Here is a 25,858-nt window from a genome sequence, read left to right on the forward strand (position 1 = left end):
AAACTGTTTCATACTATTATATTAAAACAAAAAGTTGTGATTTGTTGTTAATGCCTTAGTCTACTGAAACAGATAGAGTTGGAAGTCAACGCTTCTTTTTCTTTCCTTACCCTTCCTCATTTTTCTTTGCCCTTTCCCCTTCCCTCTCCCTGTCCTCTTATTTGCTTTTGTATTTTGTATTTTATAATACCTTATAACCCAATAAAAAAAATACATGACAAACAACAAAGACCCATAGAATTTGCTCCTTAATCACCCATCTATTTTATTGTATCTATTTTCATTTATTTAGAAAATTTATATTGCCGCCTACTTGCACATGGTGACTCAAAACAGCTTACAAGGATATAGAAGCAGTGTATAAAAGAAATAAAAAGAATAAAAAGAAAAATAATACAATAATAACTCCCCAACCTCCATCCAATTTTCCTGGGGGACGGAGGATTGTTCTGACCTAGATGTATCCATGTTCAGGAAAAAAAAAAGTTAAAATAAAACCTCCGGTTTAAAAAGCTTTCACCTAAAGAATTGCAATCTTACTACACATCCAACTCGTTTTGTTCAAAGCTTCTTGACTCTGTTTCAAATCATCTATAATTTTCCCATGATGGTGATTTCTAAACAATCAGAAATAATGCTTCCTCTTTGGGCCAACTGTGGAAAGCAAATGCTTCTTGGATTACAAAAAAATGTCCCCAAAGCTACTGTGTTATGAGAGCCAGTTTAATGTACTGAACTGACAAACAGTGATCCCACCTTTTGCCGCCGTACCAGATCAGCTGGCGCGCGCCACGAACTGTCCCCCAAAAGTAGCTACTGTGTTATGAGAGCCAGTTTGATGTACTGAACTGACTAAAGCACCAGGCTAGAAACTTGGAGTCCGTGAATTCTAGTTCTACGTTGGACATAAGGCTAGCTGGGTGATCATGGATCAGTCACTCTCTCTCAGCTCTAGGAAGCAGGTAATGACAACCTAATTCCAAAATCTGGCTGAGGAAAACTAGGGACTGCTCCAGGCAATTGCCAGGAGTCAAGGCTGACTTGGAGGCACACACACACACACACACACACACACACACACACAAACAGCAGAGGTGGTATTCAGCAGGTTCTGACCGGTTCTGGAGAACCAGTCGCTGAAATTTTGAATAGTTCGGACAGCTGGCAAATACCACCTCTGATTGGCCCCCGCCCTCATCTATTCTCTGCCTCCTGAGTCCCAGCTGATTGGCTGAGTCTTCTTTGGTTGCCCTGCACAGGAGAACAGAGCTGGAAAGCAGGTTAGTGGAGTGGGGAGGGAATGGGGATTTTGCAGTATCCTTCCCCTGCCATGCCTATCAAGCCACCCGCACGGAACCGGTAGTTAAAACCACTGACAAACAGCTGCATATAGACTGGCCACCCCTATTAATTCTCAGTATTGTGGATTAGGCAGTATCCCTACCAGAGAAATTCAAGCATTCATAAGGAATTCTGACATCCTTAACATACCAAGAAACGCCATCTAGAGCAGGGATTTCCAACCTTGGCAACTTTAAGATTTGTGGAAGCTTTGCTGGCTGAGGGATTCTGGGAGCTGAAGTCCATAAGACTTAAAGTTGCCAAGATTGGAGATCCCTGATCCAGAACTTGGCTGTCAGAATCAGACCAGAATTTGAAATGGTCCCCTATAAAAAGTCCTTTTGGAAGGAGAGAATAGTATATTTATCCCTTTTCTCTTTAAATGTTTCCCCCTTTCCCCCCCCCCTTTATTTATGCCAACTGCTCAAGAGAGATTTGAGAATTGGGCAGCCTTACAAATCTAATAATATAGGTAGCCCTCGACTTAGAACCACAATTGAGCCCCAAATTTCTGTTGCTAAGCAAGACAATTGTTAAGTGAATTTTGCCCCATTTTATGACCTTGCTTGCCACAGTTGTTAAGTGAATCACTGCAGTAACAATTAGTAACATGGTTGTTAAGTGAATCTGGCTTCCCCGTTGACTTTGTCAGAAGGTTGCAAAAGGGGATCATGGCACACTGCAAACATCATAGATATGAACCAGTTTCCAAGCATCTGAATTTTGATCACATGAACATGGGGATCGTGCAACAGTCGTAAGTGTGAAAAACAGTCAGAAGTCGCCTTTCCAGTGCCACTGCATCTCTGAACGTGCCATTGCATCTAAATGAACTGTTGCAAATCGAGGACTACCTGTAAATCAATCAGAGGAGCACTCATCTTTTCTAGCTTAGGCACTGCCATTGCATGTTCAATTTGTCATGTGACTCCACCTACCCACTCACTTTTTTAGGGCCTTTCCCCATTGCTGGCTACCAATCCATCACTGACTCATGAAGAAACTATAATGGCACGAAATTTGCTGTCCCCACTGCCAGGTTTTGTCCCGTTTCTATAGCATCTGTTTCAAGCCATTATCAAAAACCCACAAAGCAAATGGCATGCTTATAATCATTAAGGAGCCAGGAATAAAGCACCACAGTTCCTGAGGTAAAAAGGTCTGGTCCCAAAATGATACTGTAAGGATAGAAATGTTACAAAAATGGACAAATTAGCAAATAAAGCAGCTTTTCTTCATATTAGAAGCTACAATATCAAGGCGCCTGGAAAATATGCTATTCCGTAAATAGATCCTCTGTTAAAGTTAATAGGGTTCTTAAAGTAGCTGTCATTTTTATTCAGGATCCCTTGGACAGCTTAAAAAAAAAAAGAAGAAGAACCGCTGATGAATTTTAGAAAAATATTGTGTTTGCAGAAGTTCCAGATTGCTTCTTCTGAAAAAAAAAAAGTTTGAAGAACGTGCGATCTGAATGCGGTTGCCTGAGCTGTTGTTAAATAAGTGGCACTTGCAAATTATCTATGTGAAATCACAGTGTTCATAACAGGAATTGCTTAGTTCTTTCTCTTCACTCCGGATAATTTTTTTTTATTAACATAACACAATTTGGCAAGCAATTCTTTCCCCTTCTGGAAACTTCTACACATTCACTTAAAACCGACTTAGAGAATATACAAATGATCTCTATTTTGAAACAGGTGCTCTTCCTCAATTCACTTTCTCAGAAATTTTTTTTACATTTCACTCTGCCCTAAAACACAGGAAATAGGGGGCGTTTTGCTGAAATAACTGAAAATGGTGCTGAAATAACATCTTTTTCCCCCCATACAGAAAACTGGCTTTGTGATTTATAAAAATGATCCTTTACATTATTATTTAGCATTTTAGCTCTGTCTTGTTTATGACATTATCTATATTTTATAAAACGCCCCATGTCAGAAGCAGCAGGGGGCATAACTTGCTGCAATCTTTTCTCATGGGTTTTTTTTTTTAAATTTCTCCCTTGGAAAGTACCAATAAGTATGAAAGTAGCAGACCTATGATGATTTTAAAATATACACGGCAGTAGCTCAATTGAGGCAGGTTTCTCTACATTTCACAAATTACAACTGTGGCTGCATCAGTTTCGGGTTCAATTGTGGTACATTAGTACAAGGGTCTCCAATCTTGGCAACTTTAAGCCTGGAGGACTTTAACTCCCAGAATTCCCCAGCCAGCAAAGCTGGCTGGGGAATTCTGGGAGTTAAAGTCCACCAGGCTTAAAGTTGCCAAGGTTGGAGACTCCTGAGTTAGTAAGTCGGGGATTTACCTGTATTTTATGTGAATCAGTAGGAGCTTAAACCATCATATTCCATACACTGAGTGTATGCACATTATGGACACAGACAATCTGAATCTGAAAAATTCCTGCTATTGGATTCATCGAGCAAAGCCGTCCTTAAGGAATATGAAGGCTAATATAGGTAGTCCTCTACTGACCAGAATGGAGCCCAAAATTTCTGTTCTTAAGTGAGACATTTGTTAAGTCAGTTGTGCCCCATTTTATGACCTTTCTTGCTACAGTTGTTAAGTGATTCACTGAAGTTGATAAGTTAGTAACCCGATGGTTACAGTAAGTGACTCTGATTTCCCCATTGACTTTGCTTGTCAGAAGGTTTCAATAGGGGATCACATGACTTTGAGACAAAGCAACGGTCATACTTTAAATCTGAGCCAGTTGCCAAGCATCTAAATTTAGATCACATGATTATGGAGATGCTGCAAAGTTTGTAACTGTTGAGTGAAAGTTCAACATAATTCTTTTTTTTCTGTTGTATTTGTAACTTTGAATGGTCACTAAATAAACTGTTGTAAGCAGCGATTCAAAAAAATTTACTACCGGTTTTGTGGGCGTGGCTTGGGTGTGTTGTAGCCTGGTGGGTGTGGCTTGATGGGAGTGGCAGGGGAAGGATACTGCAAAATCTCCATTCCCTCCCCACTCTTGGGGGAAGGTTACTGCAAAGTCCCATTCCCTCCCCACCCCACTAACCTGCTTTCCAGCTCTGTTCTCCTGTTCAGGGCAACAAAAGAAGACCCAGCCGATCAGCTGGGACTTGGGAAGCAGTTAATAGATGGGGGCGGGGCCAGTCAGAGGTGGTATTTGTCCGTTCTCCAAACTATTCAAAATTTCCGCTACCGGTTTTCCAGAACTGGTCAGAACCTGCGGAATACCATCTCTGGTTGTAAGTGAAGGAGTACTTGTACCTGTCACGTGCCTATAGCAAGATCATTGTGTCAAGGCATTCAGAGTCTGTCCTGTTCAATGAGGACCAGCTGCTTAATTTGCTTTCTTATAATCTCATCTTTATAGCCTTAGAAAAAAATCCAAACACTTTGATATGCACTGACATTTGTCTTCAGCGCTGAGTTAACTGAAAACCCACCTCCGCTCAGTGTTTTCTGCAGTTCTCTCTTTTTGACTCTTGTGTAGTTTTTCTCAGGGTACTTTCACAGATAACATTTGCATCACTCCCAGATTAGCTCCATTGGGTCCTGTACCTCATCTACGTTAGGAAACTGAGCCAATGTTGGGGTTTTTTGATTCTGGTTCAACTGTGGTACATCAGAACTTGCTTCAACTTTCCACCTGAAATGCTGGAATTCCATAGAGTTTGGAGTGATCCATTTTCCACTAACAAGAACAGTCTCCACTTCCGGACTTCCAGTTTTAGCATATTTTTTTCCTTAACTGAGCAAGAAGCAAGGAGCAGTTTGTCAGCTTCTCCCACATTTTAAAAAAATAAATGTAATGAAGGAAGGAGGTCTTGATCCTCTCCAATTGGTTAACTGGCACCATTTCAAAGTTTGTCATACTATGAAAAAAATATAGGTAAGCTTTAAACTGTTCAAGAGTTTGGTGGATGAAGACAAGATCATATGGAAGAGATCTCAATCTTCCCCAGTATTTTTGATTTCTTCTCTTTTCCCAATTACTGCATCAAAAGTTTCTCAATTTTCTGATCAAGTTTTCAATGAAATTTGATATCCTTCTTTGGATCTGAAATGTATTAGCAATTCATTTTCTCTTTAAATATCCTGCAACATTCTTAGTCTCATCAAGCTATCCCTGTTTCACTTAAGAGGACTCTTCAAGCTCAGGTAATGAGCTGAATCCTACTTATTGTAATATAAGAACATGGCTAAAGAATCAGAAGAGGGGCGATCTATTAATAGTGTGTTCAACTCTTGCTTATAATACTTATTAATACTCCCTACATTTGGTAATCTATAAAATAATGTAGGTTGCAAAATGTACATGAGCAAACAGTTGAAGCAAGTAACCGGCCAGTAATTCTAGGTAATTTTAGATGCAAATGTAACTGGAGCATGTGTCAAATCTGGTTTCAGCACAGAAACTGATTTGGATAACCTGCATCTACAAGACAGAAGCATATGCCTTACATTTTTTTAGGATCTTTTAATAGCTTTTAATACAATGGCTTTAGCATTAGCTCAAACAAACTATAAGATGGACAAATTTTCATAGCTCCTGGTGATCATTCTAGGAGACTCTTATTTAATATTAAGCTCTGCCTTTTATTTCATATACTTTTCAACATCCGTTTTAAATTACTTTGATCACCTAATGTTTATGGCACAGGTTGAATTCCACAGATAAGGGGCCATCAGTCTGCTTTTTTCATGTTCCAATGTGCAAACTTCTCTTGTTAAACAACTATGACCCTGGCATTTTCTCTCTGTAGTGGTTTTTTGTGTTATTCTTCTACATTTGATACACAATCTTGGATAAAAATGTGCATTTGAAGATTTTAAGGTCAATGGATAGCACTGGTTTTGTTTACTTTTACCTAAAGGGAGTCTTCCTTTCAGCCTTCTTGAATTCAGGGTAGCTTTCTCATTCTTACTGAGTGAAGGGCCTATCACAAGCACTTCATCTGTCCTCTCAGCAAATGCATGGAACCTGAAGTGTAAACAATATTAATTTGTAATCAAAGGATATAAATATATATCTGGAACCACAGTGTAATCTCCTTTAGGAGGCAAAGTGTTAAAAATAAAACAATACTGTACTGTTGCTGCTGCAATCATTCTGGATGACCTTGGATTTTCCTTCTCCCACTCAGCCTACCTCACATAGTTCTTATCATAGAGGGAACAGAGAACAATCTATGCCAATTTAAGTTCCTTGGGAAGATAAAATGTAATTTAAATTCCAAAGCAGCTGGTTAAACAGACAGGGGCAATATGATACCCTCCTGACTTTATCAGCTAGTTTAAAAAATCTGTTCTGAAACATCATTTAGAAGAAGGTGCCAAAATAAAAGTCATTCAAGAAATCAAGATATATAACTAAATATTTTATCCATATTCATTTTTTAATCATGTACACGTTAATCAGGGCATTTGTCATGGTATTTAACATAAAATTTCTGATATTTTTTTTTTAGAAAAGACTATGGCTTGTTCATTGCCATCAACTTTTCAACTGTAGAAGTACACATTCAGTCAGCTGCTACATTTCTTCACTAGACTATAAATTTACAACCACTTTTTTTTAAATAGCACCGGCAATACTGGCCTTCCAGAGATCTTTCAAGAAGTGAGTTTGAAGCCAGGCCCTGGGATCCCTTGAAAACAGGGAGCCTGCAAGACGGTGAGATATGAGTTTTTAAACCCTTATATATGTGTTTATTTTTAATAGTTATTTTAAAATGTGCCTTTCCTGTTTTTTTACGGTACAGTCCAGAGTTACATTCATAAAATGGCTAGCCATTTACATTTAATAAATTATTTTTCCCCAGTACCTCAATCTCTCTGGCCATCATGCCTTGAAAATCTGGAAAGTGCAGCTCAGCACATCCAAAGGAACTGATTGGAAAAGATATTCTAAGTGTTTTTATCTGGAAAGATGATAGATATACCCTCAGAACACCAGACCGATATAACCCTTTCGATTATTCCAATATGCTTAATTATTGCTTCAATAATAAGCTAAATAAAGGTTCCGCCTTCACCATTGTTGCCTCTTGGAAATGACTACCAATCCATTCCTTGCCATAATTATTTTTATGGTTTGGTTTTATGGCTGGTTTCATACATACTAAGCCATCATGAAGTTTGCTGGATGTTAGCTTACTGCAGTATGTGGACTTTGTCAATTGCTTGCAATATGTATTCTCTTCAGTCAGGCAATATGGCTTTTCAACCAACTCTGACATCAGCTTTGTCACTGAGATAGGAGAAATGAGTACGACTCCAAGGATTTATATATTCCAATTTTTTCCACCATGGAGATATGTTAGACTATAGCTCCCGTCATCCCAAAATAACATGAAGAATGTGGTCTAATATAGTCAGCAAACATCAGTGTAAGCAACTACAGAGGGATACAGATAACTGGGATTTATAGAGCCGACAATGTTAGATATCCCATTTACTTCATACCTGCCAGTGGTTAGCTCACTCAGATTCTTTAAGAAAGCAACTGTTTCTTCCTCTCTAGCGTTGAAAGATATGGTGTGGATTGGACATAGACTTCTTGAGATCTTCTGTGTGAGCATGTACTTCGCGCATTCTGGTATATCACCCACAACAAAATAGTATACAGCTTCTGTCTAAAGTGCACAAGTCATTCAACAAAAACAGTTACACACCTTTAAGTCAAAGGCCTGCACAATATGCTCCATATGCATAGCAGAGCTATTTCTCCTTTCTATTTTTGATATACATAATTGCTAAAATAATAGGAGTGCCCATAGCATGCAGAAGAGTCAACAAAAGCTAAGATATACAGCAGTCTTCACATTACCAATATGGACCTTCATGCTCAATTCATATGTGGACTTGTACAGTACACATTTTAAATTTTAAATAGTGTCAAATGTCATCCTTGTGTGTCATCAAGGTCACACTTAAGTTGAGTACCCTGATAAATTTACCACACCTTTTCTTTAAAAATGAAAAGAAGAAAGTGTATAGAGTTGAGGAATGGGATTCTGGTGAATCATTATTTGACTAAAAGAAGCAGAAGTGTGAAAAACGTTTTGTTCTAACTGAAATATCTCAATTGTCTTGTGGCAGAATTAGTAATTTTATAACCTGTATCCATATATAGTTTTCTTGAAGGGGGTATTATTGAGGGGGCTGGACATACTACAGCAAACTGCACGTAAGGGCTCACAGGACTGAATTACTACATGTAAAAACTTAAAACTATGTAATAACAATAAAAAAAATGGGATCCAGCATTCTGAATTCGGATAACTAGTGAATTGTGTCCTGAAACAATACATCCCCAGGACATCTATTCTCAAGAAGAAAAAGGCTTAGGAACAAAACTGTTTTTTGATAGCTAAGATCAGTTTTAGAAGGACAAAGTCACATGGAACAAAGTTAACCTTTTTAATGAAAGGATGAAGAATGACTATTCTATGGCCATGTTGCCTCTTATGTGAGCAGTTTGAAGATTTTGTCACCTGAAAGAATTAGGATTAACCTAGGACTGGCTAGATTTGGTTGCACAAATTAAGAGCTTCTGATAACTGCATGACATCAATATTACACACAAGGACTGCACAAACCATTTGAAGAGACATTTTGCCAAGCAACTTCAAGTCATTGTTTGAAGCATCAAGGTTGACACCGTGAGGTTTCCAAGCCCTCAGCAGAAGTCCTAGTGAAAGTGTTTATGAGCATCTATGGAGGTCAGCAAAGGGGCTTGAAATGGTTTTTCTGAGTTTTTAGGGCCTGTATCTGTTTCATTGCTCAAGCGACAACTTCAAAAGGTAACTTTAGTCACTTCACAAAGCACCACTTTATTTTATCAACTGTTTTTAATAAAAGTAGTAGTTTATTTATATAAATAAATAAAAATAGTTATTTCTTACTCCATAAAATGGATTGTCTTTTTATCAATTTCCTCAATTTGGTGCCCTCCAGAAAAGTTTGATGACAAATTCCATCACCACAGCCAATGCAGGAATTGTATGCTATGCCTATAAAATTACACAGTCATAACAACACGTTTTGCAAGAGTGACTGAGTTCTAAGCTCTAGGCACAATTATAATTTGTCCATGTTCTATCTCAGAAACCCTTTTCATTGACTGATGTGGAGCCCACAGCCTATATCAGAAAAGTCATGTTATATGGCTCTTTTTAAAGTATGTTTTCTTCCCAGATGCCTGTTGTTCTGTGGTTTGTTTGTTTTTAAATTGTTTTCAAATTGTGTGCCATCAAGGTCACAATGAAATTGGATGACCAGATGAATTTAATTAACAAATAAAGCTTCCATTTTCCGGAAAGGGGAACCGTTTAAATTTCTCCCTTATGCTGTGTTACCAGAATGATTTACAATATCTGAACTTGCTGTGTTTATATTTTTGTAGCAGAAGTACAGAAAGCTATTTCCTATTTGAGGTTGGATATAGTCGCCACAAAAAACATCTCCCTGTCTGTAATAGACTTTTTTGTGTCAGCAATCTATGGCCTACACATCCACAGAAGGGCAAAGAGGGATAAGCCAGGAAACATGTGTCACAATGCTATGATGCAAACACCAGCCCTTGCATACTTGTATGCAATGTTATGACTCAAACGTGTACTTGCATCATGACATTGCAATGCATGCTTTCTGATTTTGGCTTCAGTGTGCTTAGGAATGGATGCCAGTGTTCAATGAATTAAGCTTCATTAACTCCACCGGTGCTGAATCTGTGGCCTCCATACTTAACAGGGAAGAGGGCTGCTTTATTTTACTAAGATGTACATTATAAAAGATTTCTGACTTAACAAAGACAGTTCACAGATGTCTGCTTCAGATGTCCCTAACTACCTTAAAATGATCGTATCTTCATTTACTAATGGATGTACTGTGTGGTCTACTCACACTTTCTGTACATTATGAACAATTAGTTGGGAAATTTCAAATTAATTGTTTCCAAACAAGCCAGCACAATGTGGCTTTATAAGAAGACAACTATTGTGCCTCAGTTTGGCAAGCCAAAAGAGGAAAATAAAAAGTTTGTGAACCCTGTTGCATTTAATATTTCTGCATAAATATGACCTAAAATGATCTATTCTCCCCACAATTCCTAAAACAATATAAAGAAAACTCAATTAACTATGGAAAATTTAGAAGGTCTCACCAACTTCTAAGTACCACTATATTTAATTACTTTCTAGAAAAAATGATGTTCCCATGGAAGGCTGCATGCACAGGAAAAATGTTCATGTATATTTCCACCTAATATACCAAAAGGGATCATTCCAATGAGGGCTATATATTTCAAAGCTCTTTGCCGTCATGGAAATATTTCTCTGCCCCTTGTTCCAAGGGGAATTAGAAAGAAAGCTTCTGCCTTCAGAACAGGACACTGTCATGTACATCTGTTATTGGTAAACTTCAGCCTGCAGAACAACTAGAAAGAAATTCTTTCTAAATAAACCCCGTGTTCTTTTATTAGTACTTGGGCCCTTCATAATTCATTCCCACAGTACTTGCAGTTAAATCTCAGTGGGGTATCCTTAGTCCTAACTGAACACTTCTGGAAATAGATTACCGTATGATCAAACAGGGCCTCCAAGATTGCTTCTGTAGATCCAGTGTGGCAAACAGCTGGTAGGTATTCCAGCGTCCACAGCCACTCAATGGCATCTTCTATACAGTCCTTTGTAACAAAAACAGGTTTCTCTTGCCACATCACAAGATCCTGAGCCACCCTGCAAAGGAAATAACTAAAATATTTGGAGGAAATGCTACATTATCATCTTACAAGGACCAAGATAGAAAGCTAGATAGATAGACAGACACAGGGGTAGGATTCAATTTTTTTTAACAACCGGTTCTGTGGGCGTGGCTTAGTTGGTGGGCATGGCTTGATGGTCATGTGACTGGCCTCTCATGACTGTGGGGATGCTGCAACAGTCGTAGGTGTGAAAAATGGTCATAAGTCACTTTTTTCAGTGCCATTGTAACTTTGAATGGTCACTCCACACAAGCAAAGTTCCAGTAAAGGAGGGGGGAAAAAACTCCAGAGAAGTTCCAGAGACAGGAAGTCTAGTCCTGCCAAGAATGTAATAACAGTTAATGGAGAGGCAGTTTCTGTAAGCAACACCAGAATGTTTCCTTCCTGCCTTCCTTACAGGATTAGGCCAGTAATTTCTTCTAACAATCGGTTCTCCGAACTGCTTAGAATGTTAACAACCGGTTCTAGCGAATAGGTGCAAACCTGTAGAATCCCACTCCTGGATAGACAGACAGACAGACAGACAGACAGACAGACAAAGACACACACACATACATATAGTCCCTGTCTAGCTTTCAGCCTGGGAATTCCTAAGACCAGAAGGCAGAGGGATATTCTCTGATGTCTAGACTGACATATGATCGGGGTGCTAAATGTCCAGGACATATCATAAGCTCCTCAGAGTTGCACATTAGTGACAAAGTTCTATTCATTCACATGGTCTGGCACCTGTCTTTGAGAAAGCACTGTAGAAATGAAGGAGGCAATAATCTCACTTTCGGGAGTTCCCCCACTGCAGCTTGTTTTCTTGATCACTTTCCCATCACAAGTAAAGCTCACATCTATTTCACCTAACAGACAAGAAATTCTTCTCATCTCAGAAATAGTTTAAAAGATATGCAAAAATGTGCCGTTCTTTTCCTCAGTTATTTATACTTTATATAGCTTTCCAAATAGCTTGTTGCCATTTAAATTGCAGTGGTTAAAAAAAAAGTATATCTCACTAATAAAATATAGATAACTTACCGGATTAAGTTAAATTTTTCAATTTGGGCCACCTGCTGCTTTAAGACCACAGAAAGTGCTTCTCGGCAGAGATCGAACTCACTTAAAGAAGCAGTTGCAAAATCCAGAACAATAGTGATATTTTGATCCTGTATTACTCCAAAAATCTGCCGACTTTCAGAAGTTAACCAGTCCATTCTTTGCTTGTACAATTCAATCATTCCAGTTAGATTATTTGCAAAATGAAGAAGAAGGCTCTTTTTGGCTGTCAGCTGTATTTAAATAAAAAGAATACTAAATTTCAAGATAGTGACCAGAAAACCTGAGAAATCTAAAAGCTTTTCCTTCCTTCCTTCCTTCCTTCCTTCCTTCCTTCCTTCCTTCCTTCCTTCCTTCCTTCCAATAGATCAATATGGGTTTATTATAGTCTGTGTTTGTGAAGACATATTATTTCAAGCACAGTCATCCTTTGAATTTATTTAATTGAAAGAAGAACTGCTTATTTAGAAAAGAATACCGGGACAGTATTATCTGCTGAATAAGTGTACACAGGATCTAACTAATGCTGGTCAGAATGTTGCCAAAGAGGAATTGGCAACAGTAATTCATGTCGTTACCACCACCCATCTAGATTACTGTAATGCATTTGTACATGGGACTGTCAATAAAGAATATATGGGAAGTGTAATTGGTGCAAAATGCAGGAGCCCTCATACTTTTGCGCTCCTGACATTGGGAACATATAACATCCATTTTGTGGATCCTACATTAGCTCCCGGTTGGTCTCCAGGTCCAATTTAAAATGCTGGGTTTGGCTTATAAGGTATTTGACGCCCAACTGCTTTCAGGATCACCTTTACTGTCCAGCTGCAGCCAAACCAAATTAGAATGAACGGGAAGAAAATGCTACCAATCCCAATTTCAGGAATTTGGGGGCAAGGGGTGGCTAAGGCAAGGATGTGCTGGTCTTAAAGACCAAGCTATTTTGGAGAATTTTCCCCAGTTTGATCTGATATAGCCTTATTTTTATTTTCTTTGTATTTCTGAAGCATTTTTATTAATTATTTAGATTTGATTAATTGATTATGGCCATCATTTTGATTCCTAGCAATCATATAGATATATTTTCTCCATGGTGATCTCTTTATCATTTGATCCTCCCGGTCTTCCAACAGTGTCTCATCACCATTATAACTGAGTCCATCCACATTGCTGCTGGTCACCCTTATCTTCTCTTTTGTTCCACCTTTCCCAGCATTACAGCCTTGTCTAAACAGTTAGGTCTTCACATAATATGTCAGATGCAAAATAATTTAAGACTGGTCATGTGTGCTTCAAGGGAGATCTCTGAGTTGATTTGTTCAGTGATCCACTGATTTGTTTTCTTGGCTGTTTGTAGTATTGTATTCAGAATCTTCCACACCAAAGTGTAGAGATAGCAGTATTATTCCTAGCCTGCTTCATCAAAGTGCAACTTTCAGTTCCACAGAGAGTCACAAGAAATACCATGGCTTGCACAATTCTGATCTTTGTAAGTCATGCCATTTGAATATCTATTCTAAAGCCTTCATGTCTGCTTTACAAATTGCTAGTCTGTAGTGTATTTCTTGACTGCTTGTTTCTTTGCTACTGATGGTTGATCCTAAAAAGCAGAAGCTATCCACAACTTTGATATCTCCATTATCAATGCTAAGGCTGGTTGTTCAACCTGTGTCATTAGTGTCATCTTCCTTATAATTTTAACTCCATTTTTTTCACTTTAGTCCTTAACTTTGATTATTAGAACTTGCAGATTCTTTGCATTTTTGGCTATCAGGATAGTATCAACACAGTACAAATAAGATTTATTTGAACTGTGGTAGCATAGAAATATGTTTAATAATTAAACATCTGAAATCTCTTCTCCAAAAATTGGACAGTTTTTGGAGGGGACCAAGAAGTTTGGGGAGAATTTGGAAACCTACACCTTGCTCTGATGCATTTACTCCCTGCTTTAAGAGATGGCGTTTCCAGTATTTAAAGATTCTTCAGAGGTGTGTAAGCAGCAAACATGCTAGACAGAAGATCATTTTTATCTGCTGCACATTCTCCTTCAAAAAAGAAAAAAATCATTACTCTAATAAAATATAAATATATCACACTTACATTATAGATCTTGCCATCAGAAACTGCCCTGTACTGATGATACAGACCATCTGCATATCGTGAAGCCACAATTTTCCCCAAGACGGAAACATAGTCTACAATAGAAAGTGTTGTTCATGTATAACTTACGTCATGTGAATTCTTTCTTCATCACAGTCTCTGACAAGTTCATGAAGTAATAACTCCTACTAAGACAAGGCTACAAACTCATATACATGTTGCTGTTTATTAACAAAAGGGACATCTAAACAACAAAAGTAACAGATAATAACACAAAAGAGATCACTTTGCATGGTCATATTTTAGAAGTACCTTCTTTGTGCTGGAATCCAATTTGGGAAAAAATCTGCGAAAAAGTCATCTTGTTCTTCTTGAGTCCATAAAGTTGAAGCCATTTAGCAGAGGAAATTAGAGGTTGTACATCCAAGTCCCACTGGACATCATTTGTCCTTTCTTCTGCTTCCATTGCATTCTTAAAAGCAACAAGTGACTCAGATGTTTCCTGCTCCATTTTAGTCTTTCCATCAACAGCAACCTCTGTAAAGGGAAATAAATTTATCTGTAGCAAAACTATTTAGAGGTCCCTTTCCTTCCCTATTATCTTTTCTTTTTTAAAAAAGCTATCATTAATAAACAAATTACTCACTACTAAAAGTAATAATATCCCTGTAACACACTATAGATCCATGATGGCAAACCGACGGCACGTGTGCCACAAATGGCATGCAGAGCCATCTCTCCAGGCACACCAGCCATCGCCTGTTGCTCTTCTGGGTTTTGGTGCGCACATGCGCACTGGCCAGCTGGTCTTCGCACACACAAGTATGCCAGACACCAGAAGATCAGGTGGCCGGCGTGCATGTGCACGCTGGAAACCGGAAGCTCAGTTTCCCAATGCACACATGCACACCAGGGAACTGTTCTGCTGGTTTCTTGTGCTCCTGCACCAGGGAGCTGCCCTTCTGGTTTCCGGCACTCTCCCACGCACTCGCGGTTGCACCCGTTTTGGCACTCAGTGCCGAAAAGGTTTGCCAATACTGCTATAGATCCTAGAACTTCCAACCATTATGATTGCTCCCTTTCTCCAACATAACCTTTTGCAAATTGCTGAAATTTCTATGCCATTTTGAACCTGCAGCCAACAGCCAACCTACAAAAACAGTTCAAGAACAAGTAATGTTCTCCTCTACTTCAATGGACTGCATGTGTTAGTGTTCCTTTTACTGTTAGATCTTCAAAGGTAGAAGAGTGAAAATTCCAAGGAAGACTTCTATTGATATCTCTAGGTTCTGGGATACTACATAGACAAGTGATCTTGGGGAGGACTTGGCAAGCCCTATGTTTCTTACCTATGGTAAAAATCCAGATGGAGAATGATTGCCTTGATTAAGAAGGAAGAGGAAAATGCAGTTCTCCTCTGTGTTGTTTTGAGTGCTCAGCCCCTTACCTCCTCGGATAAACTAAGGCAAACCTCACCAACTTTAGCAAAGCAACAAAGGAAATTTCTGCCATTAACCAACTAGTCATTGAGGATAGTCCTTGGGGTGAATAGACCGCATGATTGGTTGCTTTGCCTTCTGGTAAAGCCAATCCTTGAGAACAATGGCCCTAAACAACTAAAAGTTCTTCAATATTTACAGGAAGAGCAAAGGGTTTCCTGGGTCTTCAGAGGCCACGGCCAGAAAGAGAAAGAAAAAGCAAGATCAGCTGGGAGCTCCTGTAAGTGACCTGCTTACTAGAGCAGGGAGGATAGAACAACTAGTGAGAAGTTTAATCTTTATTTTGCCAAAGATAATTCTTTAGTCCTCCTGTTGGAGTAAATGGAATGAGTAATTCTGCCAAGGATATACTCCAGCCATAGTAGGAAGAGAAACAGTCCTACTGTACTATTATTAATAGTACTTGTTATTTACATGGATGCAGTCCTGAAGAAAAAAATAATTTCTTAGCTATACCATTGCCGTAAGACACTACAATATAACATTATTTTGTAGCTTGTCAAGAGATACTAGATATGTCTAGTAGGAATTTCATGAGTAAGCATTTCATAGATACTCACGTCTACTCCAAGCAAGCTGATTATTCATGTTGTCAGTCATTCCAAGGACACTGTTTGTGCTTCTGTTCCTTTTAAATCATCAATAAAAACAAATATAAATTATTATATTGGTTGCATTCATTCAAGGCTCTCTCAGCAAACTTAAACTAGGAAGGGTATTTATACATTTAGTAATTTCTATAACAATAAGTTGAAAGACTTTTTCAACAATAAATGGAAAAGTTCCCTCAAATCTAACAAATTTATGGTGCCATCAGTTTTCACAAATTATAATCTGCTTTTGCAGACCATAAAAGCTTATGCTGTAATGAATTTTTAATAGTTTTCAAAATGCCACAAGATTGTTTAAATAGAAGGTAAACACTTGAATTATAGCTGTTCTGTGCTCATCACATTGCCTGCCTTTTTAGCCCTATTTTAAGGTGGTAGAATTAGGTTTGAAGGCCCCATTTCTTGTGGAGAATAAACGTTTTTTGCTGCCTGAAGAAGCAAAATTACATTGCTTAAATTTAAAGTCCATATCCTAGGCCAGTTTTCTAAAATAAGGATTATCCCATTATGGGCTCATAATTCTGGAAAGTCCCCCAGTCTATCCCTTTCATCAACTGCCATAAATCATTATTATTTTAATTTAATTTAATTTTTTTAATTTTTAGTTTTAATAAAAATTAATTTTAATTAATTTTAATTTTAATTTTAATTTTAATTTTAATTTTAATTTTAATTTTAATTTTAATTTTAGTTATTGCCATCTCTCTTATAACAAACTCTGGGCGGTTACTAGTCAAAAATTAAAATGTCAAAAAAACGCTATTAAAACTATTAAACATCACTAGGTCAAGTTTCCAATGTGTAGTTACCTCATCTTATCCCAGCGCTTTGGGGGTGGCCGGGGGGGGCGTTATCAGGTCTTCATTGCTTTACGGAAGGTTAGGAGGGTAGAGATCTCTAGAAGTTCAGGGAAAATGTTTTCTGTGGGGCAGGGACTGCCACAGAAAAGGTACACTTCCTAGTTCTCCTCAGCTGATAATCTTCAAAGGAAAGGACTAGACATCATGCCCACCCTATCAAATGCAGCAAACATTTGTCTCCTACAGATAGCATAGATATCTTAATCAGTATTTCCTGGTTGAGAATGATAGGAATTGAAATCCATCACATCCATCATAAGAGCTTTATAGCTCCTGCTGCCTTAAGAAAGTTCAAAACATTCTCAAAGATCCATCTCATCCTGGACACTTTTTTTTTTAACTATTACCATCTGGCTGACGGTACAGGATAATAAAAAAAAAGCTGAAAAACAGCTTTTATCCCAGGTCAGTAGCTCTTTTGAATTCTACTGTATAGTGCAGTTGTTGGTGTGGTATGGGGGGGTTTTCAGTTCAATGTGTGGAATGTGAAGGATGTGTGTTTGTGTTTATTTTCATGGTCATGATGTGCACTGAAGATAGTAAAGTAAACTAAAGTAAACCAAACTAAAAATTTGGAAAGCACTAAGTTAGGATATGCATATATATATATATATATATATATATATATATATATATATATATATATATATATATATATATATATATATTTATATTTATATTTATATTTATATTTATATTTATATTTATATTTATATTTATATTTATATTTATATTTATATTTATATTTGAAGGCCAATAAACACAGACCAAGACTCCCAACCAATCAGGATGAAGAAAAAACCATTCAAACAAAGCACGATGCTAGCACCAAATTTAAAACAGAAACGGCTGCGAAAGCCTGACACGCACGATGAAGATGAACCCAATACCTGATGATGGCAGATGAGATTCTGCCGAAATGTCGCTACAACTTTAAAAGCATAACTATAAGGACGTGGGAAAAATACCTGAACAAAGCTGAATAATATATATATAGTAAATGTTTAGGGAGATGCTTTAAAAACACTTAATAACATATACATAACATATACAATTAGAGATGCTAGCTCCAGGTTAGATCCTGTTAGTTCACTGTAGATGGCAGTGATTTTAAACATCTCAGATGCAAATTTGCATACCAAAAGTTAGCTTTGTGCCTTTGTGCCTTTTGCATGCCAAACACACATTCTGCTCTAATGAAGTGATGAATAGTTAATATAATATAAGCTGATAGAGGCAGATCTCTATTTATGACCACAATTGAGTCTAAAATTTCCATTGCTAAATGAGACATTTGTTAAGTGAGTTTTGCCCCACTTTATGACCTTTCTTGCCACAGTTGTTAAGTGAATCAATGCACTTGTTTAAAAAGTAACATGGTTGTTAAGTGAATCTGGATTCCTGACTGGCTTGTCAGAAGGTTGCAAAAGATGATCACATGATCCATGGACACCGCAACCGTCATAAATATGAGTCAGTTGCCATGCATGCTGTAATGGTTGTAAAGTGAGAAAAATGGTCATAAGTCATAATAATGGTCACTAAACAAACTGTTGTAAGTTGAGGGCTACTTGTATTTGCCACATCATTATTGGTTGCATGAAGAATTACATGAAAAGGAATCTGGTTGAGATTACATGAAACCCTTGTAACAAAACACATGAGATTCTTTCCAACATCTTTTTAAAACTGGGAGAATGAATTGGGATTTGAAATCATAACAATTTCATAGAGAACTCTTCATATTATTACAGATTTCTCTTTAAATCTACTTCATCTAATCACTAAGAATTAATCACGAACATAAACCACAGGTAACACTATCTACCATGACAATTACACTATAAACTTGTTACTATTTCAAGATTGTGTTGACAAGGTCAGATGTCAATTGATACAGATTGGACGTCTGATAGCAATGCCCTGTGGACAGAACTACTGTGTCAAAGTCATCCAACCATTATTCATGAACAATCTCAGTATTAATTTGGTGCTAAAAATTTCCAACTGCAGATAGATTGAATTTGTCAACTGCCAAGATTGTTTCCACAAAATTAAATAAAACTAAAATAAATCTTTCATTAGATTAATGACTTGGGGGAAGGAAATTAACAGAACAAAAAGGTTGAAAAAGTCTGCAAGGAAAAGCCCCCTTGTCAGACCTATCAGTACCAACATAGGAGTCAAATTTACAGAAAGGCTAAAAATATTTTAACTAAGTTTGTTTGTAATAACAAAATCTTGCAAGTGTGATTGTGGGGTATGTCTTTCTCCTTCTTATACTCATGTGAATTAGGGAGTTGGCCTGAACCTCTTCGTATTTTCTGTTGTTGTGCATGTGAGATTTGTTTTTCCTTTGATGTTATTGCTTTGATAACAGAGTCCACATATTTCCGTCAAGGTCACCTGCCTTACTCTTTACACCCATTTATTAGCTGCACAAATATTGTTTTCCTTTAACAGATTATACCTTCTTTTCTCTAATTTTGCTTTTTCCCTGCTTCCCTCCCTTTTTTCCATTTTCACCTTTTTTTCTCGTTCTTTGTATTTTACACTTTACTGAAATCTAATAAGCTTGCAAAAAAAATTTTTTAGGAAATGATATCAACAAGATGAACTAAACCATATATGTGTGTGTGTGTGTGTGTGTGTATGTACGTATGTGTGTGTGTGTGTGTGTGTGTGTGTGTGTGTGTGTGTGTATATATATATATATATATATATATATATATATATATATATATATATATATATGCATTCAGTTTGTTAAGGGTATTTTCCCACGTCATAGTAGTGGTGCTTTGTTAGAGTTTCAGATGTCATCTGCCATCATCAGCTTCTGTATTGTGTTTGTCTGTAAGAGGACTCACAGACGAACACAATACAGAAGCTGATGATGGCAGATGAGATTCTGCCGAAACGTTGCTACAACTTTAAAAGCACCACTATAATGACGTGGGAAAATACCTGAACAAAGCTGAATACCATACATGTAAGTACCCGCGAAAACTTAAGAAAATATATATATATATTTATATAAAACTTGCTAATATCATTTCCTAAAAAATTTTTACAACTTTATTAGATTTAGAAATGTGTAAAATACAAAATACAAAGGATATATATGCACTGTATTAGGTTCAATATTCAGACATCTGTATTCAAACCTGTTGTAAATGAAATCCTTTCCTAATCATTTAAGTGTCGTGGTTGACTGAGCTATAGTTTGCTAAATCCAAGGCCCTGAGTTTTCATAACACTAATTAGTAAACCACATTTTTGGATGTATATTTTGTAAATCCAACCACAGGAAAACAGAAGGCCGGTCTGCAGGCTGGGATTAAAGTGCCTTAGTCAGAAGAAATGATTACCCTCTGCCTGCTTATTTTTCTTATCTGCTCCATATCAGAGACAGCAGACTTCAGCCCTGGATTATGGCTTCACCAGAAATCCAATGCCTACCACAGACAGATATAAAGTAATATTGTTTTTAAAAAGAGGATGGGAAGAAATGTATCCAAGATTGAGCATTTTAGTGGCCTAAGTGGGAAAATTCATTTTGATTGGAATTCAGAAACTCTTGTTGGCTTTCTACTTCCTATTTTTAATCCCTAAATCACTCTGCCTGTCAACCTTTTTTATTTCATTCCTACTTTTTCAATTATACAGCTTCTGTCATAGATCCAAATCACAACAGTGCAATAGTCAACACTAGCACCAACCGTTACCTTGACAACCTTTTAAAATACAGCTGTTGATGAATGACTAGTTAATACACACACAAAAAACCTAGATATATGTGTACAATAAAGTAAATGTGAAACATTTACTCTTTGGCTGTAGCACCAAATAATTTGCTTCTGGCAAAATCCCCAGAAGAGTTGTGTTAACAAGCCACTGCCACAATGTAGGGTTGAGTTGCCAGCAGAGAAATGAAAAATATGCATACTGCTAACAGCAATGTTAGTCTACCATGCACTAGTCCAAGAATTAATCTGTTATCAATAGTCAATGCTAGCTAAGCTATTGTTGCATGTAAACAGACAGAATTAATCATAATTGACTAGAATCATACAACATGCTAAGTCAATTCTGTACAAACAGCAATTAGCAGAAGTAAGAGGATGGGTTATAAATCATTTTAGCATCATTATAACTTAATTATAACTATTAGAACAGCCATTAAACAAATGGTCATACAGCATGGAAAACTTGTACTAAGAAACAACTTTAAGCAACGAATTAAAAAAGTTTTAGCTATCGATAAGGATAACCTTTATTGTCATTTTTTTATTGTGAGCACACTGGCCCTCATTAAAAATGAGATTCTGCTGCCTGCTCTCAAAAGAAAATATATATCTGTACTCATACACATACATAACACACTTATACACATGCTATATAGAGATAGACAGACCAGATATAGAAATATACAGAGATATAAATATAGAGATATAATAGATATAGATTTATAGAGAGATACACACACACAAATATATTAATCACTGTCCATTTTGAATACATAGCTGAAAGAGTTGAGAACTTGAGAGTTCACGAGGTGTAAATATGTTACTTCTGGAGATTATGAGTTCTAGGCTTATCTTAGGTACAAAAGCAATACTGGTTGTATTTAATGAACCTAACTAACTCATTTAATGAACCTAACTAGAACGGAAACTAAGTGATTGTTAAGTGAGGAACTCATGTGACCGTGACAACTTACAACAGCATTTCTGCTGTGGTTGTAAAATGAAGACCATGCAGTCATTAAGCAAGGACCATCTTCAAGTTTCATTTTACAATTTGTAATCACTCTCTTCTTTTCTTTTAGGTCCATTCAATATGTGTTCTTCTTCCATTTACCTATATTTTTTCTGAGCTGTTCAGGAAAGAAACTGTTCTAACCCACAGAGTTTTATATTGTACGAGAAGAAAGACCGTTTCAAATCCTGAAAAAGTTGTGTGAAAATAATGTAGCCTTCAGATCCATGTAAATATTGGGCAGAGCATGACCGTCTGCAGCGGAGAGTCTCCTTATCCATGGATGATCTCAGTTTAATTTAGAATACCAATTTTCCAGGATTCTAAGAATTGGGTTTCCCCATTGCTCCTACATGCAGCCCAGACCTGGACTGCATGTGGTTATAAGTTAAAATAGATGGCATTTAATAATTTTTTGCGGATCTAGCCAATTGTGGTTAATCCATGAACCCCATTAAACAAATCTTGGCTTAATGCAATATGTCAAAATCAGTATGCTTAAAACATGTAATTTATGACTATAGGTAGTCCTCAGTTTATGATAGTTCATTTAGTGACCATTCAAAGTTACAATGGCACTGAAAGAAGTGCCTTATGATTGTTTTTCACACTTACAACTGTTGCAGCATTCCCATGGTCACACAATCAAAATCTGGGAACTTGGTGACTGGCTCAGATTTGTGACAGTTTCAGTGTCCTGAGGTCATGTGGTCACCTATTTTGACCTTCTGACAAGCAAAGTAAAAAGGGAAGCAAGATTCATTTAACAATTGTGCTACTAACTTAACAACTGCAGTGATTCACTTAACAACTGTGACAAGAAAGGTTATGAAATGGGGTAAAATTCACTTAACTGTCTCACCTGGCAACAGAAATTTTGAGCTCATTTGTGGTTATAAATTGAGGGCTACCTGTATTTCTCATGGGAAACACAAATCTAAGCATGGAAAACTTACTTGAGAATAAACAGAAACTAAGATTTCCACACAGAAGTTGTTTAGAACATCATATTCTTCACACTAAACCAATTTACCAATGGCAGAAAGTGAGAGAATCATTCCAACTTTCTTTTCTCTCTCTTGCAAAAAAGTTCTGAATGTATTTGAACAGGAAGTTTGAACCAGGATCAACCCTTTGTTATATTAAACAGACTAAAGACCCCGATTTTGAACTATAACAAAGAATACAATGTTTGTGTGTACTTCCCTTCATGTGCCATTAGAAGTATAGTGGCCATGTATTTTTTATTATAAAGGACAGTCCTTTGTTTCAGAAAGCTGTCCTTTAGATTTATTTTTCAAAAGTTCACTGTTGTTCTTTATTATGGTCATTTTAACTTTTAATGGTACCACCAACCCAAATTTGTTTATCCTTTGAAGCCTCTTTCAGATTTGTTCCCTTTTCAGGTTTGTCCTTTTATTTTTATTTTTCAAGAAAATGTGGTAACTGAAATTAATATAGTCCCTAAGCACTGGTGCTATATACACTTTGTCTTCTGGAATATCAACTTCCGGCTCAGATATTAAGACGTCTTGAGTGTCTTAATAGTCCTGGGTGCAAGACTTGTTCTACCTTCCTCATATGCGATGAAGGGTGACGAGAGAAAAGGGCCATTTACCTTTTACCAGGATACTAAATTTCATATATACATTTGGTTGAGTCTGTGACACTTTAAGGCTACATTCAGAGGCTACAGCTGGTGCAGAGTGTGGTGGCACAGGCAGCTTTGGGAGCCTCAAGAGTCCCACTGCTCCCTCCACAAGCTGCTTTAGTTACCTGTCTGCTTCCTAGTGCAATTCAAGGTGTTGGTGGTCACCTTTAAAGCCCTTCATGGCACGGGTTATGTGTGGAACTGTCTCACCCCCACTGGGATTGGCCTGTCCCACTCATGGCAGCAGAGAAGGCATGCTGCAAGTCCCATCAGCCCAATTATTCCAGCTGGTGGGGTCCAGGAGATGGGCCTTCTCTGCTATTGCTCCTGTCTTCTGGAGCATCTTGCCCCCCCCCCCCCCCATGTGAGGTTGGCCCCAACTCTCCTATCCTTTCGTAAGGGCCTAAACACCTGGCTCTACCAGTTGGCCTGTGGCCTCAAGGGCAGAACAGCACAGTGAAGGTGGTTGTTGAAGTAACAACAGATCCTACCTCCCGTCCATTCTGCCCGGCCCTCTCTGCATGTCCTTAGATTTTAGTCTTTGGCTTTAGTTTATTTATGTTTTAATGTAGATATATATTTTAAATGACTGCAAGCCACCCAGAGGGTAAGGTAGGAAGCCAATACATTTTATACATAAATGAGCAGACAGACAGGAAAGATTCTCAGGAGTCTGGTCCATTCCAAAGGCTGTTGTTGTTGCTGTTATCAGCACATTAAAAATCCTGACAGAATTGCGATATCTTTCAGAAGAAAGTCTAATGCAAATTAACATGGGGGGTAAAGCCTAGCAAAAGTTTCGAATTTAGATACAGACCCAGACTGTTGGGGGAGTAGCTGTAGAATTAAGCCGAGAAAAGATACATTTTGCAAAACTTATCTTGTTTACCTACAGCCACTTCAGAAACCGAACAGGGTATGTCTGCAAGTCATGGTTTGGCATGCTGTATGGATTGGCGCGAAGGCGATGGAGAACCGGAGGAACTATCCTGTTTTCTTACCTCTAAAATTCCTTAGCTACATTTCTTGGATTGCCGTAACTTCCAATGCGGAATGTTTGCGTTTTTTGGTTTCCACAAATCAAAGGATCATACAATCAAAACGTGCGGACCCTACGAAAACAATATTAAGAAAAGCGGATATTTGCATTACTTTTCGCTATCTATGTATCAAGATGCCGCTTGACATTCGTACCCTGAAGTTCATTGGTCATCCAAAGGAGGGGAACTCAATCCCTGGGGTGCATTAACTGGAAACGAATGGTGGCATTACTCGGCCAGCCAGGTCGCCAGCTTTCCACCCATCCTGGGAATGCTCCGTGCAAAGGCAATAAGGGAGGCTGCTAGCACCCCTGCGCGGCTCTCTCCACGGGGGCCCCCAGCCTCACCTGGTTCGGGCTATCGGGCCGCTTCTATCCCATTGTGACGAGCAAAGGCGGCGAATTCCAGGGCGCTGAGGCGATTCGTCCTGCTGAAAGCAGCCGCCCCCGTTTTCGTTGATGCTGGAGACGGCGCGGTTGCTAAGGCAGGGCCAGCTGGCAAAGGCGGTCGGAGCCTCGTTCGAAGGCGCGACTCTTGCAGTTTGCCTCCCCCCGCCCGCCGCGCTGCGGGGCTTAATCCCAGGCATTTTACTGCTATTTATATTGACTGAAGGACTTCAACTGGCTGGGGAATTCTGGGAGTTGAAGTCCTCCAGGCTTAAAGTTGCCAAGGTTGGAGACCCCTGGTTTATATAATGCTTTTCCTCCTAAAGAGGAAACTGTTTAACTATGCTCTGGCTCTTGGACTCTTGTTTCTATTGTAAAAGAATTGTAACAACAACAACAACTGAGCAAGCATTTTTTTTTCTTATATAGTTTAGTCACAGGAAACAAATTAACCACCAGGTCTCTTCTTGTTAAGCCACCTGCTTTATTCGGGAAAGGGTGTCTGTGGCTCTGGAGACAGGATGATAGTGCAAGGACATTGCCAGCAATAATCAGAAGTAATAGCATATGGTAGTTTCCCACGCAGGCCTCAGAAGTCCTTGTCCTTGGCTGCAAATGATGGAGAGAACTGTTTAAAGATGCTCTCGTTATAAGGAAAACGGGCTGGAATTAAAGAAAACGTTCAACAGGAATAGTGAAGGGCTACTTTTTATAAACAATTCCTGAATATTTAATAGCATTGCAATATTGCGGCGGGGGAAGGAGGATGCTCCATTGAAGACTAAAATCAATTAATGACTTGTCTGGTTTGCTC

General features: G+C 38.0%; 1 protein-coding gene across 1 annotated transcript in view; it reads right to left on the reverse strand.

The window, feature by feature from the left end:
* The window catches only part of VWA3B (von Willebrand factor A domain containing 3B), an 86,363-nt gene extending 61,233 nt beyond the window's left edge, over nt 1-25,130 (reverse strand). The window contains exons 1-9 of the mRNA XM_026666831.2: nt 25,006-25,130; nt 24,620-24,730; nt 16,296-16,357; nt 14,549-14,773; nt 14,237-14,331; nt 12,113-12,363; nt 10,901-11,060; nt 7,786-7,955; nt 6,189-6,301 (exon numbers count right to left, since the gene is read on the reverse strand). Coding sequence (XP_026522616.2) covers nt 6,189-6,301; nt 7,786-7,955; nt 10,901-11,060; nt 12,113-12,363; nt 14,237-14,331; nt 14,549-14,773; nt 16,296-16,335 — 1,054 coding nt within the window. The 5' untranslated portion in view covers nt 16,336-16,357; nt 24,620-24,730; nt 25,006-25,130. The remainder of the gene's footprint in view (nt 1-6,188; nt 6,302-7,785; nt 7,956-10,900; nt 11,061-12,112; nt 12,364-14,236; nt 14,332-14,548; nt 14,774-16,295; nt 16,358-24,619; nt 24,731-25,005) is intronic.
* Nucleotides 25,131-25,858: the final 728 nt, after the last annotated feature.

This window comes from Notechis scutatus, chromosome 5, assembly GCF_049901735.1.
Source record: "Notechis scutatus isolate UNSWTSFEM ecotype Mainland chromosome 5, rNotScu1.2, whole genome shotgun sequence".
Lineage (NCBI taxonomy): Eukaryota > Metazoa > Chordata > Lepidosauria > Squamata > Elapidae > Notechis > Notechis scutatus.